Source organism: Etheostoma spectabile, chromosome 13 (genome assembly GCF_008692095.1).
Source record: "Etheostoma spectabile isolate EspeVRDwgs_2016 chromosome 13, UIUC_Espe_1.0, whole genome shotgun sequence".
Lineage (NCBI taxonomy): Eukaryota > Metazoa > Chordata > Actinopteri > Perciformes > Percidae > Etheostoma > Etheostoma spectabile.
Window position 1 is genome coordinate 29,576,345 of NC_045745.1, and position 15,462 is coordinate 29,591,806.

The window sequence follows — 15,462 nt, forward strand, 5'->3', positions numbered from 1 at the left end:
GGGGGGGGGGGGTTCTGTGCTATTTGGGTATTGAATTCTCTCCCTTGCATCTCTAATTGCTATGGTTTAAAAGGAGACAGATGTAGCTAATCCAATTGTGTGGTTTCTTAACGGTGAAAACAGAAGGAAGGATTCATGCAGGATTGCCTAGCAGAGGAGCAGAATGATAGAATAGAGATGAAAGACAAGAAAAAGCTGAGCACTGCGAGAGCACAGGGGAGGGCGATGAGGGGGAGAGAAGGGAAAAAAATAGTCATAATGAAGACAAGTGCATGATGAAATGACATTTACAAAGCTTTGAAAGTGAGAGAGATGTAGAGAGAGAGAGAGAGATTGAGAGGGTGGATGAGTAGGAGACGGGTAGAGCTTGACATTTATGCCGACACCTGATGGATCTTGACAGGATGAGTAGGGCTTGGGTAGGGCTGAATTCCTCACTTAATTGTTCAGGTATGGATTTGGCCCAGGTTCCCAAACATTGTTGGAAAATACTATTATTAGCATTGTGTTTTTTAATCTTATTTGCAAGAGACTGCATTGCTTGGGCGTGGGTTTGGATGCAAAAAAGTGTTGAGTCAGGCGTAATCTTTTTTGCCCAAATCAATTGAGATTTCCATAGCAGAGTGAATGAGAGAGCAGCAGAATAATGGAAAACAGAAAGTCGGCTGTTTCTATTGGAAGGTGAGACATTACAGGGAGAATAGATGTAAGTGAGGATGCGCTGGTACCAAGTTGGTACCAAAATTCTGAAAACTTAACAACTTGGACAACCTCTGAGTACCCCAAGCTTAAAATCCAACATGGATGCTCTGTGCATCCACATTTGTGAAAATTGTAGTAACACAGTTATTAGCACTTCTGTCTAATGTCTGTTTCACTAAATCAGACGTACACACAGTCTTGTCCAACTTCTATCTGTGGACATGTTGTTACGCTGTTTGTATGCACAAAAAAAACAGAGGAATGCATTGTTATCAACTGGTATTGCTAACGATTGCTAACCTGGCTAGCGCTAACCCCACTATGTAACATCCTACTTGTAAAATGGAACACATTCAACTCGGGTGTGACGTCCTTCCCAGCTCTGGCTTCCAAGTTCTGATGTAAATAGAACTCACTAAAACAGATGGCCTTGTCTCTGTGCACGTCTTTACCATAGCATTACATCTACAGCAACGACTTTCAGGACTTCCCCCGGAGCTCCAAGACAAAAAGTAAAGTCTGTTTCTTTCTGCCATTGTCTGTCACAGCCTGACGTTAGCTACGATAGCTGACATTAGCTAACTTTAGCACTTGTTTAAGCGGACCCCTATGACGTCAGTTAAGGTAACTTTAAGAAGCCCGGTTCTATGAGAAAAACAGCAATGGCAGAGAGAAGCAGACTAACTAAACATGCTTGCTTTCATGGAGTTTGGGTGAACTCATGGAAGACGGTACTGTACGCTGGCTGTGTGGTGATGCCAGGCTTCAGAGCAGTGGGCCATCGGGTCGAGAAAACTGACGTTTTCTCCAGATGAATCGTAAATCCAGCACTCCTTTCCCCCTCCACTCCACACCGAAACAGTAACGGTTGAGACAAGTGTTGTCCCCCCAAGTGTTATCCTAAAATACACACTATAAAAGAAGTGGGATTTTTTTTTTTTTTTTTTTTTTTTACTGTGGTATCGAATCGGGTATTAAGAATAAAATTTCACTGGTATTGATATTGATGACCGAATTTCTAGTATCATGCTATCTGTAGTTGTCACTAATGTTGTGTGTGTGTTTGTGTTTTTTAATGTTTAAATAGAGGAATTAATGTTTAAGCATTTGTTTTTTACACACCTTGTTACCAACCTATTGTGTATTGTGTATGTTTGGTAGTATCGGTACAGACTCTAGATTTGGTATTGTGACATCCCTAAATGTGTGGGCGGGGGGGGGGGGGGGGGGGTATTGAGCGAGGATACTTTCAGGCTAGGTAGAAAAGAGAGGAGTGAATAATGTGCCAGTGTTTCGAAGGCAGGCAGGAAAGACAGTGAGCTCCTTGTTGGCCATATAGGCCTTTGATTTGGGCTGAGTGAAACACTTTCACCCTGCGACCCTGCACCCCTAATCACCCCTCTGTTTGTGCTGAGCACCCTCCAAATATTGCACCATGTCCCTCACTCCAACACAAACCCAACTCTGTTTCTATCTTTTTAAAATGTATTTCATTTTATTACGCTTGCACAAAAATGATCATCTCTTGCAAATGGTGTCATATCTTGAGTTTTTTTTATATCATCAGCGGTCACCTAGCCAGACAAATGTATGTCTTCTCACCAAAATACATATACTATGTGTCCCAGTGTTTTTTTAATAAAATAAACCAGAGAAATATTCTTTTCAAGATTACCTGATGAAAGACTAAAGCCCCATAAAAATGTTGTCAGAATAAAGTGTTGAGTGATGAGATATAGACTGCTAGACGTTTCCCTCTTTTCCACCGCTCGGACCTTTTCCTAGCCACCTTTCATTAAGGCATTGTAGGTATGCATGAGCTTTTTATCTTTTTTTCCAAAATGAATGATTTTTTTTAATTTCCATTTAGTTTTAGTTTTTTTTTTTTTGGCTTACTCCTAGCCTCTATTGGGCTTAGCAAATATTTCAGTTATAACTTTAAATTTTTCTCAGGTATTGGTGGTTCAGACCTATTAGAAAAAAAATCTTTTCACTCTCTCTTTTATCCACAGTATGATAATTTTACAAATGCTGAAAGAGACAAAAGAGTCGGTTTTGGAGTCAAAGATCCCAGTTTAAATTTAGTTTCATTGTGGACATACAGCAATGACCTTGATGTCCGGTAACACTGCAAGATTACTTGGTGTATTCTCAGAGGTAAAACTACTTAAATTGGCACGCTATGAAAACCTCTACAGAGCTGTAGTTGTTAAATGCTAACATACTTGGTTGATCTATCATAGTTAAATGCAAGTGGCTCGATTTTTACTGTCCAGTGCAGCAATAGATACCAATTTAATTTTACAAAAGAAAAACACTATCATGTTTCATCCTTTTGGAAAAACCAATGAAAGAGAGCCTCAAGGGGAAAATACATTTTCTGGTCAAGGCTAGTGGAGCAGAGGCTAACTTGAAAAGGCAACACCCTATCAAAGCTGCTATCCGTGATCCAAATGTAAACAAAAAAGTAGAAACTCTCCTGTCAGTACTCAAGTCACCTTTGTTTTTATAGCACTTTGCACACAATACAGTTGATCCAGAGTGCATTACAGCTCACAGAGTGAAAAGCAAAAGCTTCCAAATGTATTGACAGGCCACTAAACAACTAGGCTACTATATTTAAAGGGGAACTTCATCCATTTTACACATCAAAGTCTGAGTACAGGTGTTGGAACTACTGCTGCACACAAAAAGGGATGTCACTTGAGTCACTGGCGACTACAAGTTAAGACTACAAGTTTGAAAATGTAAAAAAAAGTGTGGGGGTGTGGAGTTAGAAAGAAGTGAGCTACTAGACCTCTGTAGCCCGCTACTTATCTCTACTGGAGGCTACATTAGTTGCTACTAGCGCAACACAACTGACTCTCCAACCCTGTCAATCCCCAATGTAAGTGCAGATTTGAGTTGCGCATGCGTCACTTTGCGACAGGTAGCATACAAGATGCTAACAAGAGACTTCTGTAATGTCAATACTGTAAAATTGGACCTACTTAACGAAGTTGGTTCACTGCTGGCTACAAGTTAGCAGTCAAACACATCAAGGTTCTCAGTTGAATGGTGTTTTGAGTTAGCAATCAAACAACCAGATAGCTAAAACATTTTTGAAATGACTGCTAGCTTAGCTACAAGCTAGCAATCAAACACAACAAAGGCTGTCACTTGAATGGTGTTTTAAGCTAACGTTAGCTATCAAACAACCAGATAGCTAAAACGTTTTTGAAGTGACTGCTAGCTTAGCTACAAGCTAGCAATCAAACACAACAAAGGCTGTCACTTGAATGGTGTTTTAAGCTAACGTCAGCTATCAAACAACCAGATAGCTAAAACGTTTTTGAAGTGACTGCTAGCTTAGCTACAAGCTAGCAATACAACACAACAAAGGTTCAGTTGAATGGTGTTTTGAGCTAACATTAGCTATCAAACAACCAAATAGCTAGAACGTTTTTGAAATGACTGCTACCTTTACTACAAGCTAACAATCAAACACAACTAAGGTGGTCACTTGAATGGCGTTTTGAGCTAACGTTAGCTATCAAACAATCATAAATAGCTAAAACATTTTTGAAATGATTCCCATCTTCAGTTATTGTTTGTAATAAGAAAAGTTTATTGTTTCATGGATTTCACAAATGTCACTATGACATGTTATGCCGTAAACTGTTTAAATCTGAGCATGTGCGACTCAAATGTGCATTCGACTCACATTGGGGAGTGACAAACCCAACGGCTGGGAGTCACCTTGCATTGTGGGTAATATGGGTGTGAAAAAAATGTGGTTCTGTGCGATGCTAAATCAATGCAATACTCTTTTTGAATTGTTTTGGATGTTTGACAGGTAAGTTTTAAACAAATATGTTTACATCAGTAATCTGAGTAAACGCAGCATCATTTTAAAGTAAGAAATATCACAGGCCTTTAAAATGCCTGCTCCATGTCATAACCTAAGTTCCTTTTTCTCTCAGGATTTAATTTATGGTTAAGAGTGTTACAGTGAGGCCTGCTGATATGTTACTCCTTTATACTGTCCTAGTAATGCTGGGATAATTGAACTTGTTTACATGTGCTTTGGGAAATCAGCCAAGCTACAGAATACACCAGAGAAGAGCAGAAAAAGAGCACACGTCAGAGTGCACGACTAAAAAAAAGAAATATTTAGCCAGTCTGCTTGTTTCATACGTATGATCGCTGCATGTGTGAAGCCATATGTGCCATTTTTCCATGCTCACTTGTGTGTATGCGTGCGTGTGTGCGCGCGACTGTGAGTGACGCACCCAAGTGCATGTGTAACCTGAGATTCAGGTGGTGATGCAGGCGGGTGTGCAAATACGTGAGTAGAATTTGTTACCACGGCAACAGGCATTCAGTGAGTCGGTGCAATGGAATGGCTGGTGCAGTTCTATTAGCGAGAAGCAGTTTCCATAGCGACTCAACATCGCAGCTGCCTATGCAAGAGTGTGTGTGTGTGTGTGTGTGTGTGTGTGTGTGTGTGTGTGTGTGTGTATGAATACTGTGTGTATCCTGTGTGAATTTGAGTGTTCATTAGCGTACCTCGCTATGTATGACTTGCTTTGTAACATTTCTTATTTTTTCATCATTGCTATCATGTTTTTTTGTGGTGTGTGAACCTCCCATCCATGTCTCTAACCCCGTCAGTTCTCTCGCTCTGCCCTATTTTCATCTCCTTCCTCTCTCTGTCTAACCGACCTTTATCTCTCTTTCTCTCCTCCTATCTCTCTCGCTTTCTCTCTCCCCCATCTCTGAGTGCTGAAGCTCATCAGGGTAAACAGATGCTGTGGCTGTTATTTATGTTTCCACTTGGTCTGGCTTTCATACAAATTATCCACAGGCCCTGCACAGTGCAGACGCTCAGCCTAACTGGGCTACACTGGCAGCTCTCTCGGCCTTATCCACGCTCAGACAATCAGACCATACCACAGACGCTACGAGAGGGGGGGTTTCAGCAGGAGTGGGGCACACAGGCTGACAGAGTGAACCATAGCAACACACTGATGGGCACAAAGACACCAATAACAGAGAGGGCATCACAACTGGCTGCACCATTTGCTCCACACATGGAGGGGAATACGAGTTTGGGAAGGTACCATCACTGCACAGGACGGGGGAAACAGACATCACAAAATGAAATGTAGAGGATAAGCCAAGCGGGGCAAACATGAAATACTTTCTGCCAACTTAAAGGCAGTCCACTGAAAATGTTCATACTTAGTGTTTTTATTTTTTCCCCAAGTGAATCACTGGCTGTAGGAGGTTTGAAAAAGCTGCATGTGGATCTTTTTACTTCAAAGACTCCTGCAGTTCTACGTATCTAGAGCTGCCAGTTCGGAGTGGGTAAACCACCTGTTACCCGTGGACACTTAAGCTCAATAGAAACCTTTGAAATGTGTGAGTGTTTGGTTAAGAATTTTGACCAAAGAATAAATGAACATGAAGATAATGAACACCATGGTTTGTCTGTGTTGTGCAGATATTCGGGATCGTCGTAAGAAGCCAGTGATGCTGTTCATCCACGGAGGCTCCTACATGGAGGGCTCGGGGAACTTGTTTGATGGCAGCGTCCTTGCTGCCTATGGAAATGTCATTGTGGTCACCATGAACTATCGGCTTGGTGTGCTCGGTAAGTTCGGTGTGCCTCATCGTGGCCACATATCAGGCTCGGATGCATCTGATGGGAATGTGAACGGACATTGTTTGACATGTGTCATCTAATGTCTATCAAAATATGTAAATGGTGGTACAATGCACATATTAAGTTTGCTGTATGACTAATAACCTTCTAACAAAAACACCCAAACTAAAACCCCTTCTTTTTGCAGGCCCTCTGTAGTTCAAAGAACTATTACATTGTCTTACTCTAAGCTAACATCACAGGGCATATGAATGTTAGTTTATGCCTGTAATGGCATATACTATAAATATGCTTTTTGAGTTTTTGACAGCAGCCACTCATGTTAAATTATTTCGGCGTTGACAAGGTAAGGTGCAGACAGCATGCACAAAGAGAAACCAGTAGAAATGGTGAGTACAGACTACACTGACAAATTTGCTTGTCCTAGTACTTTGCCTTACTTGACCTACTTTATCATACTGCTTTAAAATATATTTCAAGCTCAGGCTACAGAACTCTTCATTGCACATTGTACCCTCTAATCAGATGGTCTTCACTAACTATGCGCAGGATGCGGCACTGGTGTGTATTAATTTATAAGGCGATTCTGGGCAGATTACCCATGTAGGTAGTATGCTCTAAGTTTGTACTTGTACATAATACATACAATCTGAGATCCAATAGTTTTTTTATAGCTACCAGAAGTTTTGATCCAAAATTTTTCTTGCCACAATGCACCACAATGCTATCAGTTCTTGATGTCTTTTTGTCTGTCTGTGTTTTATATCGTGTACATTTACCCTCCCCTGTTGATGCGTGTACCATTTGTAGTGCTGTATGTACAGTATGTAACCGAGGTGTAATTCGCCGTGTAACTTTGCTGCTTTCTTGGCCAGGTCCCAACAGAAAAAGACATTTAACCTCAATTGGTTTTTCTCTTGTTAAATAAAAAATAAATAAAAAAAGTTTAGGGAGCTACTGTAAACTACTGACACAGCTACTGACAATGACCCATCACAGCAACAAAAACAAAAAAACTAAAGCAGATGATTTGCTTTCCCAGTATTTCCACTTGTTATGTTATCTCTATTCTATATATGTTTTTTGTTTTTATTTCTTTCCTGATGGTTTGTGATGTTGTTCGTACAAAATCTAAAATATTTCTCCCAACAAAATTGACCACCTTTTAAATTTAAATGATATAGTTGGAATGTTTTCCCCCTATTTTGTCTACAACCCTAACCCTTAAACTGAGACCCAAACCTGAGTCTTTGCTACGAAGGTTTCTACAAATGCTCTTAAGTTCTGATCTATGATCCATGCATGCATCATAAATAAAAAAGAAAAGAGAAGTTATGGAACCCCAGATCAGGAAAGTGCCAGAATAGATTAAAATAGAATTACAAAGAAAACTGTAGTTACATATGTTACTGTCCTGAAATTGACATTGCCTTGCAGTGTGTGGCATGGTGTCCCAGGGAAGGAAAAGACTTTTGGAGTCTCTACAGGGAAGAATTACTAGATTTTCTTTGCAAAGAGGAAGATAACTACTCTTGTAATGAACACTTTAGAATGGGTCCAGGATCAATAGATGGTGTAATCAAGTGACTGTACACAGAATGATTTACCTAAGGCCCTGGCATATGCCAGCGCCCCGACATGTCCTAACAAATGATCCGAGTTTGGGTCAGTTAGCAGGAGTTGATCTCTGCACATCTGATGTTACACACTGTACTACACTATACTTTATTACTTGTGTGGGACTTGGAAACGTGTGTGTACAATAACAGTCTATGTGTGAAGGGCCCCTTGGTCTGTTCACTGAGTTTTGTTTCTGCAGAAATTTCCTAATAAATATAATATTTATTTTATTAATTACAGTAACTGTTGTAAGTATATGCAATTCTGCAGAGAAAAAAGAGCCAAGATGGGACACCACGGACCACTTTGCCTTCGGGGTCCATTCAGCCTCTGAAAACAGATTGGAAATGTGTTTGTAGCTTTCACTGTGTTTTTGAATTAAGATAAGATAGTATAAGTATATTATACTAATAGTATAAGAAACGTAAGTTTAGTTTAATTTAAAGAAAAATCATCACACATAGCAAATCTTTATTCTATTTGGCTATATTGTTAGAGCTTTGCAATGCTTGCATGACCCGTGTGTGTGTGTGTGTGTGTGTGTGTGTGTGTGTGTGTGTGTGTGTGTGTGTTGTTGTGTATCTCAGTGGAGTCAAGTATTTACATTCACCGGAGGTGTTTGCACACAGACTATCTGACGCTGGCTTTGTGGTTGCCAGGTTGGGTAATCAGATCTTGTTTATTGCATCACGCCTGTTTCAACATATCAGAATAATGATAAACAGAGAAACGGGAGTAGTTTAGAATGCCGTCCAAGAGTTGCAGCGAGTATTACAGAGGGTAACATGATCCAGGGCGTTATTGAGTGCGCCAATAGACAGGGGACAAGGACAAACTGAGAGTTAGTGAAATGAGGACCAGGACTTGCAGCTTTATCCTGCTCGATTAGAGCTTGTTGGGAGGTATTTTTCACAGCTGGCACACAAATTGTGACTGTTAACAAATTAGTTGTGAGAATCAGTTCTCAATTTAAAATCATGTTTGTTGAATGTAGTATTAAATTACACGTTAATCAAAATGCTCCTCTGTAGTATCAATGTTTTCTCCCTTTACCGGTATCTCAATTTACACTGACACTGTCGCTGGGATTCATGTTGGAGATGTGAGTATGTGTATTGCACTGAACTTCCACACACAAACATTAAAATGCATACAACATATATACACATAGAAACGGAGAGCGATGCTGCTGAGTGATTATGAGGGATGACGCAGTGTCCTCGATTCCTTTAACATTGTTGAAAATCGACGTATGTGGGCGAATGTGTGCTCTCTCTTTCTCTCTCTCTCTCAGAAATGCTTTAAATGGGTTACTGTACTAAGGCAATTACCCTGGTGTGTGTTTGTGTAGCATAAGCATGCATGTCCATGTGCACACAAATATCTTCGTGTGTGTGTGTGTGTGTGTGTGTGTGTGTGTGTGTGCGCGCTACTTGTTTGTGTGCCGTGCGTAAAATATATATATGAATAATGCACCAGCCATCTGAATTTTTAATAGCACTCCTCTCTGACACTGTGAATTTGAGTCAAAGTGAAAAACACAAGCACACCGTATTTTAATAGTTTTATGTTCTAATCTTTAGTATTATCCTGTACTTACACACACAGGAGCTTACACATGCCAACCTCATTTTGTACAATGCCTGCGCCTTTAAGAGAGTGATAGGGAGTCAGGAAGAAGAGAGAGCAGGGAATAGAGATAGATGAGCGAGGGAGAATCATAGAGAGACAGAGAGGGGAAAGGAAACAGAAGGGGGGGGGGAGATGGGAACGGTCTAAAAATAAACTGTCAGAAATGCTTTTTTTAAATCTGCAGTGATGCAAAGTATTCATTCAAATAAACGCTCCTGCGGTGTGACCACAGCACCCTTCCATACGGCTTAACGCCTTATGCTTTCACGCCACCGTGACACATACGCATGTAATTTCCCAGCAAATTCTATACTTTTCTTATAAATTCATGATACTCCTTGTCGTTGTGGGGTAATATGGGTGAATATGAAAAAAAAATGTCTGCCGCACACTGATTGGGTTCAGAGGTTTGGTGAGAGTTGAGATTCCAGAGTGCTCCTCGTCTCACCTTCTCCTACCTTCCTCCTGCTCCCGGCCCAGAAAGCCTTCTGATTTGTGTTGCACGGCCATCTGTTCAGACTAATTAACTAATTAACTAATTAATGAACTCTGGGGAAAGGCCCACCATCATGGACTCAGAGAGTGAGAACATTTTTCACCTCAGGAAGAGAGATGAAACGCTTCTTCTGAAAACGTTTCTTTGCACTTTCTACCCACTTTCAGCTTTTAACTTGTAAATATAAGAGTAACCTATTCAGTACTAAATACCACCACAGCGTTTACACTGTAAAAGGAGTTATGAATTTAACATTTATTTGGATATCATCCTGCCCAAATGTGCATTTTTTTTATTTCCAGTTGTGACGGGTGATACTTTGTTGCTCAACATAACTCACTTTTGTCTAACAGCGATAAATACATGTTTTTAGATGTGCTGTCAATGTCCTGAAAATAAGTCATGTTTTATTCACGCTAACATGCAAATAGATCAATACTAATCTATTTGACTTGTGGTCTATTGATCAGATTTTTTGACCACTTGGGGGGGGTGAAACATGTCGCCTGTTCTCAAAAACATCACTTCAGATGCGACTTAAACAGTAAATTGAGCTTGCACAGATTTTACTGTCAATTAATTTTTAGCCTCACAACTCAGCTCTCCCTGAATGAAAATGAAACCCACCTCCCACTCCCCCGCACAGAGCCACAACCTTCCCACTCTGCAAGCAACCGGTTTTCCCCACCATTTGCCAACAGTGCACGGCTGTGATGACAGTACAGAAAAACATAATCCTTTTTGCTTTAGTGTCATACCGATTGTGACTAGGTTCACGCGCAAACCAAGATTTTGGACATTAAAAACAGGAAACATTATTCAGAGAAATGGCTAAAATAGACTTTGTATTTGTTGCAAGTGTGATTGTGTAGAATGTGATGAGGGAGTGTGATGAATGTGATGGTAAATCGTGTTTGAAGCTTCAGGTTGTAGCCAAGAACAGGAGCCGCCATCAACAAATCATCTCTGCGTGTGTGTGTGTGTGTGTGTGTGTGTGTGTGTGTGCGGGGGGGGGGGGGGGGGGTAAATGTATATTATGTGTCCATGAGAGGTGTGTTTGTCCTCCTTTACATTGCGTCCAATTAACTGGAGGTTGGTAACTTGGAACTTTCAGAGCATTTGGAGCAGTTTAGACACTAAACAACCACAATAAAGGTTGGAAAAATAACGCTGGCTCTTCCGTGTCTACCCTTCAAAATGAAAGTCCATTTTAAATTAACTCAGCATTTTGCTAAGAGGAAAGTCAATAAAAAGGCAGTTCTACCCTTCACAATAAAAGCCCAGCTTAAATTCTCTCAGAGCATTTTACTGAGAAGAAACTTAATAAAAAGGCATGTTTGCCTTGACACTAGATATTAAACAAAAGCCAGACACTATAATGTATTAAGTTGCTGTGTGCTGTAAATACCAAACTTCTAAGCACACAGCAGAAGATAACATCATTTTGTAGCTGAACGGGCAAACCCCCAATTTCCACCGGATGCGTAACGGTTGCGGATCTGCTCCGGATTGGCGGCGGAGTCATTAGGTTTCCATTAAATTCAATATGTGTATTTTTTACTGACCCACCTCCACCACAGCCCTCCGGAGCAGATACGCAGAGCTTCTATTTTTGCCGGATAGCGGAGAGCTCCCTCAGCAGCAGATACAGGACAGGAAGTCGAGCACAGAAACAAAATAAAACATCTAGTTAATTTTCAAAACTAAAATGGAGCGTGCTTACGGCAGGTCATATTTCCCTGCACTACACTTTGAAAACACAGCATGGAGTTGTTTCCCCTCTATTCCTCTGGATTCAAACCAACTATTGTTGTTTTTGTGGTTCTATTCTACATAAATTTGCGAGATCTCTTGGGTCCTCGAGACTTCAGCTGTCAGTCATGGCCGCAGCCGTCCTACAATAAATCCGGACCTGCTGGGTATAAACGGACGGCAGGGCACGGAGCCGACACGCAGCCGTTACACATCCGGTGGAAATTGGGGGAAAGGGAGCAGTCTTCCTCCTTCTCACTCAGATTCACCCTGGGTCCAGTTGTTGAACCGTTTTAATAACTTATAACACAGTAATAACACTACCGTCGGTACGAGCCCGATTGGGCGGCTCATGGCACACCGCCATGAATCCATGAGGCAAATGTCTGTAATCACTCCACATCTGAATTGTGATATCGGGAACGTTGTCTGTCAGGTAAATGTAGTTTTCCTCTGAAGTAGAAGTGCACTGTACGTCAGTAGTAGGCTACAGTGGAGTTGCATATTAAGTGGTTTGGTGTCCTTCTCTAATTCATTTGAGGGTACAGTGGTTCTGGAGAAAGCTGCAAGCAGCAACAGCAGAGGCCAAGCAATCGGCCCGTTCCAAACAGCCACAGTTTGAATGGGCACTGTACTAGTAAAGGCAAAGTTCACATTGAGCACTCCTATGACTTATAGATATGCTGACTGAAACTGACACCAATCTGCCTCCCAGGCTGGCAGCCAGCTGCACAGCTGGACCAATCAAATCCAAGGAAGATAATTAATGCAGCTAGTCATGCTCAATGCTCAACATCTTACGCACCACATAAAGTGTCAAAATCAAACTCAAAAAGGTACCTAGAGTATTAGAGTGCCTAAAGTATCAACTATATCATTATAATTATATAAAAAAGGCTTCCTTATAACTCCGGAACTCATCTTAGAATCATCCATTTTTTTTGAGTTTTCTTCAGTATCAAAGTAATCTAGAAATAGCTGTCTGTACATCCATTTCCAAGAGAAATTGTTAGTAATATGTTTAATGGTGTCAATTTGCCCACATTTTAAACAAATATAGGCTAAAATATGTTGACAATTTGTAACAATGATAATCTACTCAAATACTATGATTCCAAGCCACACACTGGAAAAAATCCTTAATATGCCTCACTGATAACTTCTACTGTAGCCAGTGAATAGGGACCGCTGGTATGATATCCAGTATTAATGCACTGTAATAAATATACAATTCAGTGAAGGAGAACTTTTAAATTCCTTGGACTCCTGACTTGACCCAACTCAGGTAATGGTGACTCAGACTCTGACTCAAGCACCGGGAACTCAAGACTTGACTCGGATTCGACAGTTAGACTACGCCACTGCTACAATTACATAAGACTTTGCAACAAGATATAGAACATTAGCAATAACATGGCCAGCTGAATTCATCCATGCAACTGAAAATATGCATAATGAGTACATATCAATAATGATTCACTGCTTTAGGTCGGTATGATCACCTTTGTGATTAAACGCTCTGTCTGTTAACAAGGCTCTGTTTTAAGAGTTGTAATTCCTTTAGTTTGATTGTTTTTCTATTCCCACTGACTGATTTTCATTAAGAAGTTGTTTCTGAAATGGAAGTTTCTTTGAAACACTTTGAAACGTCTTTGTGTCAGCATAATGTTTGAAGCATCTCTTCTCAAATTTGCATAACAGCCTGGTTTTAAAGCCCAGCTTGGTGCTATTTGAACAGAACTTTGAGAATAAAAATTGAGTGAGATAAGTAAGATAATAAATACAATGACATTGGAAGCCTATGGGTGGTGTGTTGAATTAGTTAGGCAGGAGAAAGCCCAATTAAAATATGATTGCATTTCTAGGTATACTTGAAATCAAGAGGGATACATAATTGAAATGGACCTGCCAGCAGGTCTTCAGGTTGAACTACCAGCGCCAACCAGGAGGTTTAGCAGATTTGTGTAAAAATGTTGATCATCCAACAAAAAAAGTGCAAACAGCAGATCTTTGAATCAAAGAATGGAATTTCTCAACCAACACAAGACAGAAAAATCACCCTATTTTTTGCAGATACATAAACTCATTATCATTCAAACAACACGTTGTTCACATAGACTCTTGTGAGAATGGGACATTACATTGCACATTTTGTGGTAATGCCCGTTACAGGATGTACTAACCTGTACATCAGAATCAGTGCTGTTATTGCCTTAATCAGTACATACTGCACACGGTACAGAGAGTTATATTCATTCACGGTTGCATTCATACAAAGTGGATCATCCCCAAGGTTGCTGCACAATACTGAATAATCACTCCACTTTATTCCAATCATCGAAACAGATTCTTTAGTCTTCCGTGTGCAGGAGACTTTCACCATCTGCTCAGGTTTTTAATTTCCCATTTTGTAATAGTGCCTCTACTTTAGCTTGATTGATTTTGTGACTCATATATACAAAAAACATTGCTTTGTTTCCTCTCTTCAATCACCTTTTCTGTGTATAAAAAGGCAATATCTTCCCTCTGATTTTTGACATCTCTAATCATCTCATGTGTGACGTCACAGTGAAATTATATAATATGCCCTTCGATATATTCCTTTCACCTCTCTGTTATTTGTGATCTGACAGTAGCTTTGGGCAATATTCGGTTTAATACCTGTCGTTTTTTTTTTTAATCCCTATCTCCTTCTCTCCCTCCCTCTCCTCTTGTTCTCTCTTCTCTGTTCATAGATATATATATATATATATATATATATATATATATATATATATATATATATATATATATATATTCACTGACCCACTGTAGTCATTCTGTTCAGTCCTGAAAATTACTCTGCAGATGCATGTTCCTGTATCAGCAGTCAGTCAGATGACTGACTGCACCTCAATTCTGGATTGTGGATTTGTGAACGGTGCAGACATTTACAGAGATGGTTGACACTAAAGGACGTACTGAATAAAGCTGAATATCATGCACACAATACTGACAATATCCTCTTGATGTGGAGCTGCTGCCCCTTATTTGTATGATGCACCTCTCTTGTCTGTACATTTTAAAAGATACACCTGATACATGTCCGTCTCTTACTAACACATCTTCCTGTTGCTGAGGCAATACAATATCAATAAGGGATAATGGCTTTCACCGTGACTCATCTCATCAGCGTACATTAGCGAAACACTAAGTGTTCCTACCATTTTCTTTTCCCATTCAGTGGTAGCGTGCGTTATGCTTTCATGATTTTATAAGATACCATTTTCGAAAAGATTTTTCTAACTATGACAGGAAAGATACACGAGCAGAAGCGGCAGTTATTATCAGACGGTCTTAAGGGACTTTTTGTAGCACACTGCATGATACAATAGGCTGTAAATATTTCTGTTTCAAATTTCCCTCCCATCCGTTGCTCACCACTCCTCTGTTGTCTTCCATCCATTCACTTCACTGTCTCCAGCTTGTATCTTTGCTTAGAGGTTAATGACTCTCCTCAGAGTTCCCTGGCCGTTACCTAAAGCAAGTGTTGAATATGCATGAGTTCATCCTCCTAAACTGCTGCTCTCAGCGCTAAAGTCAGTAGGAAGCCCAACTCAGCAGATGCATGGGG

The 15,462-nt window shown here is 40.3% G+C and overlaps 1 protein-coding gene across 2 annotated transcripts in view; it reads left to right on the plus strand.

Moving 5' to 3' along the window:
- nlgn2b (neuroligin 2b) overlaps positions 1-15,462 on the plus strand; it is a 65,905-nt gene that overhangs the window by 38,063 nt on the left and 12,380 nt on the right. For both annotated transcript variants that reach the window (XM_032532741.1, XM_032532743.1), the window contains one exon: positions 6,188-6,337. In XM_032532741.1, the coding sequence (XP_032388632.1) occupies positions 6,188-6,337 (150 nt within the window). The remainder of the gene's footprint in view (positions 1-6,187; positions 6,338-15,462) is intronic.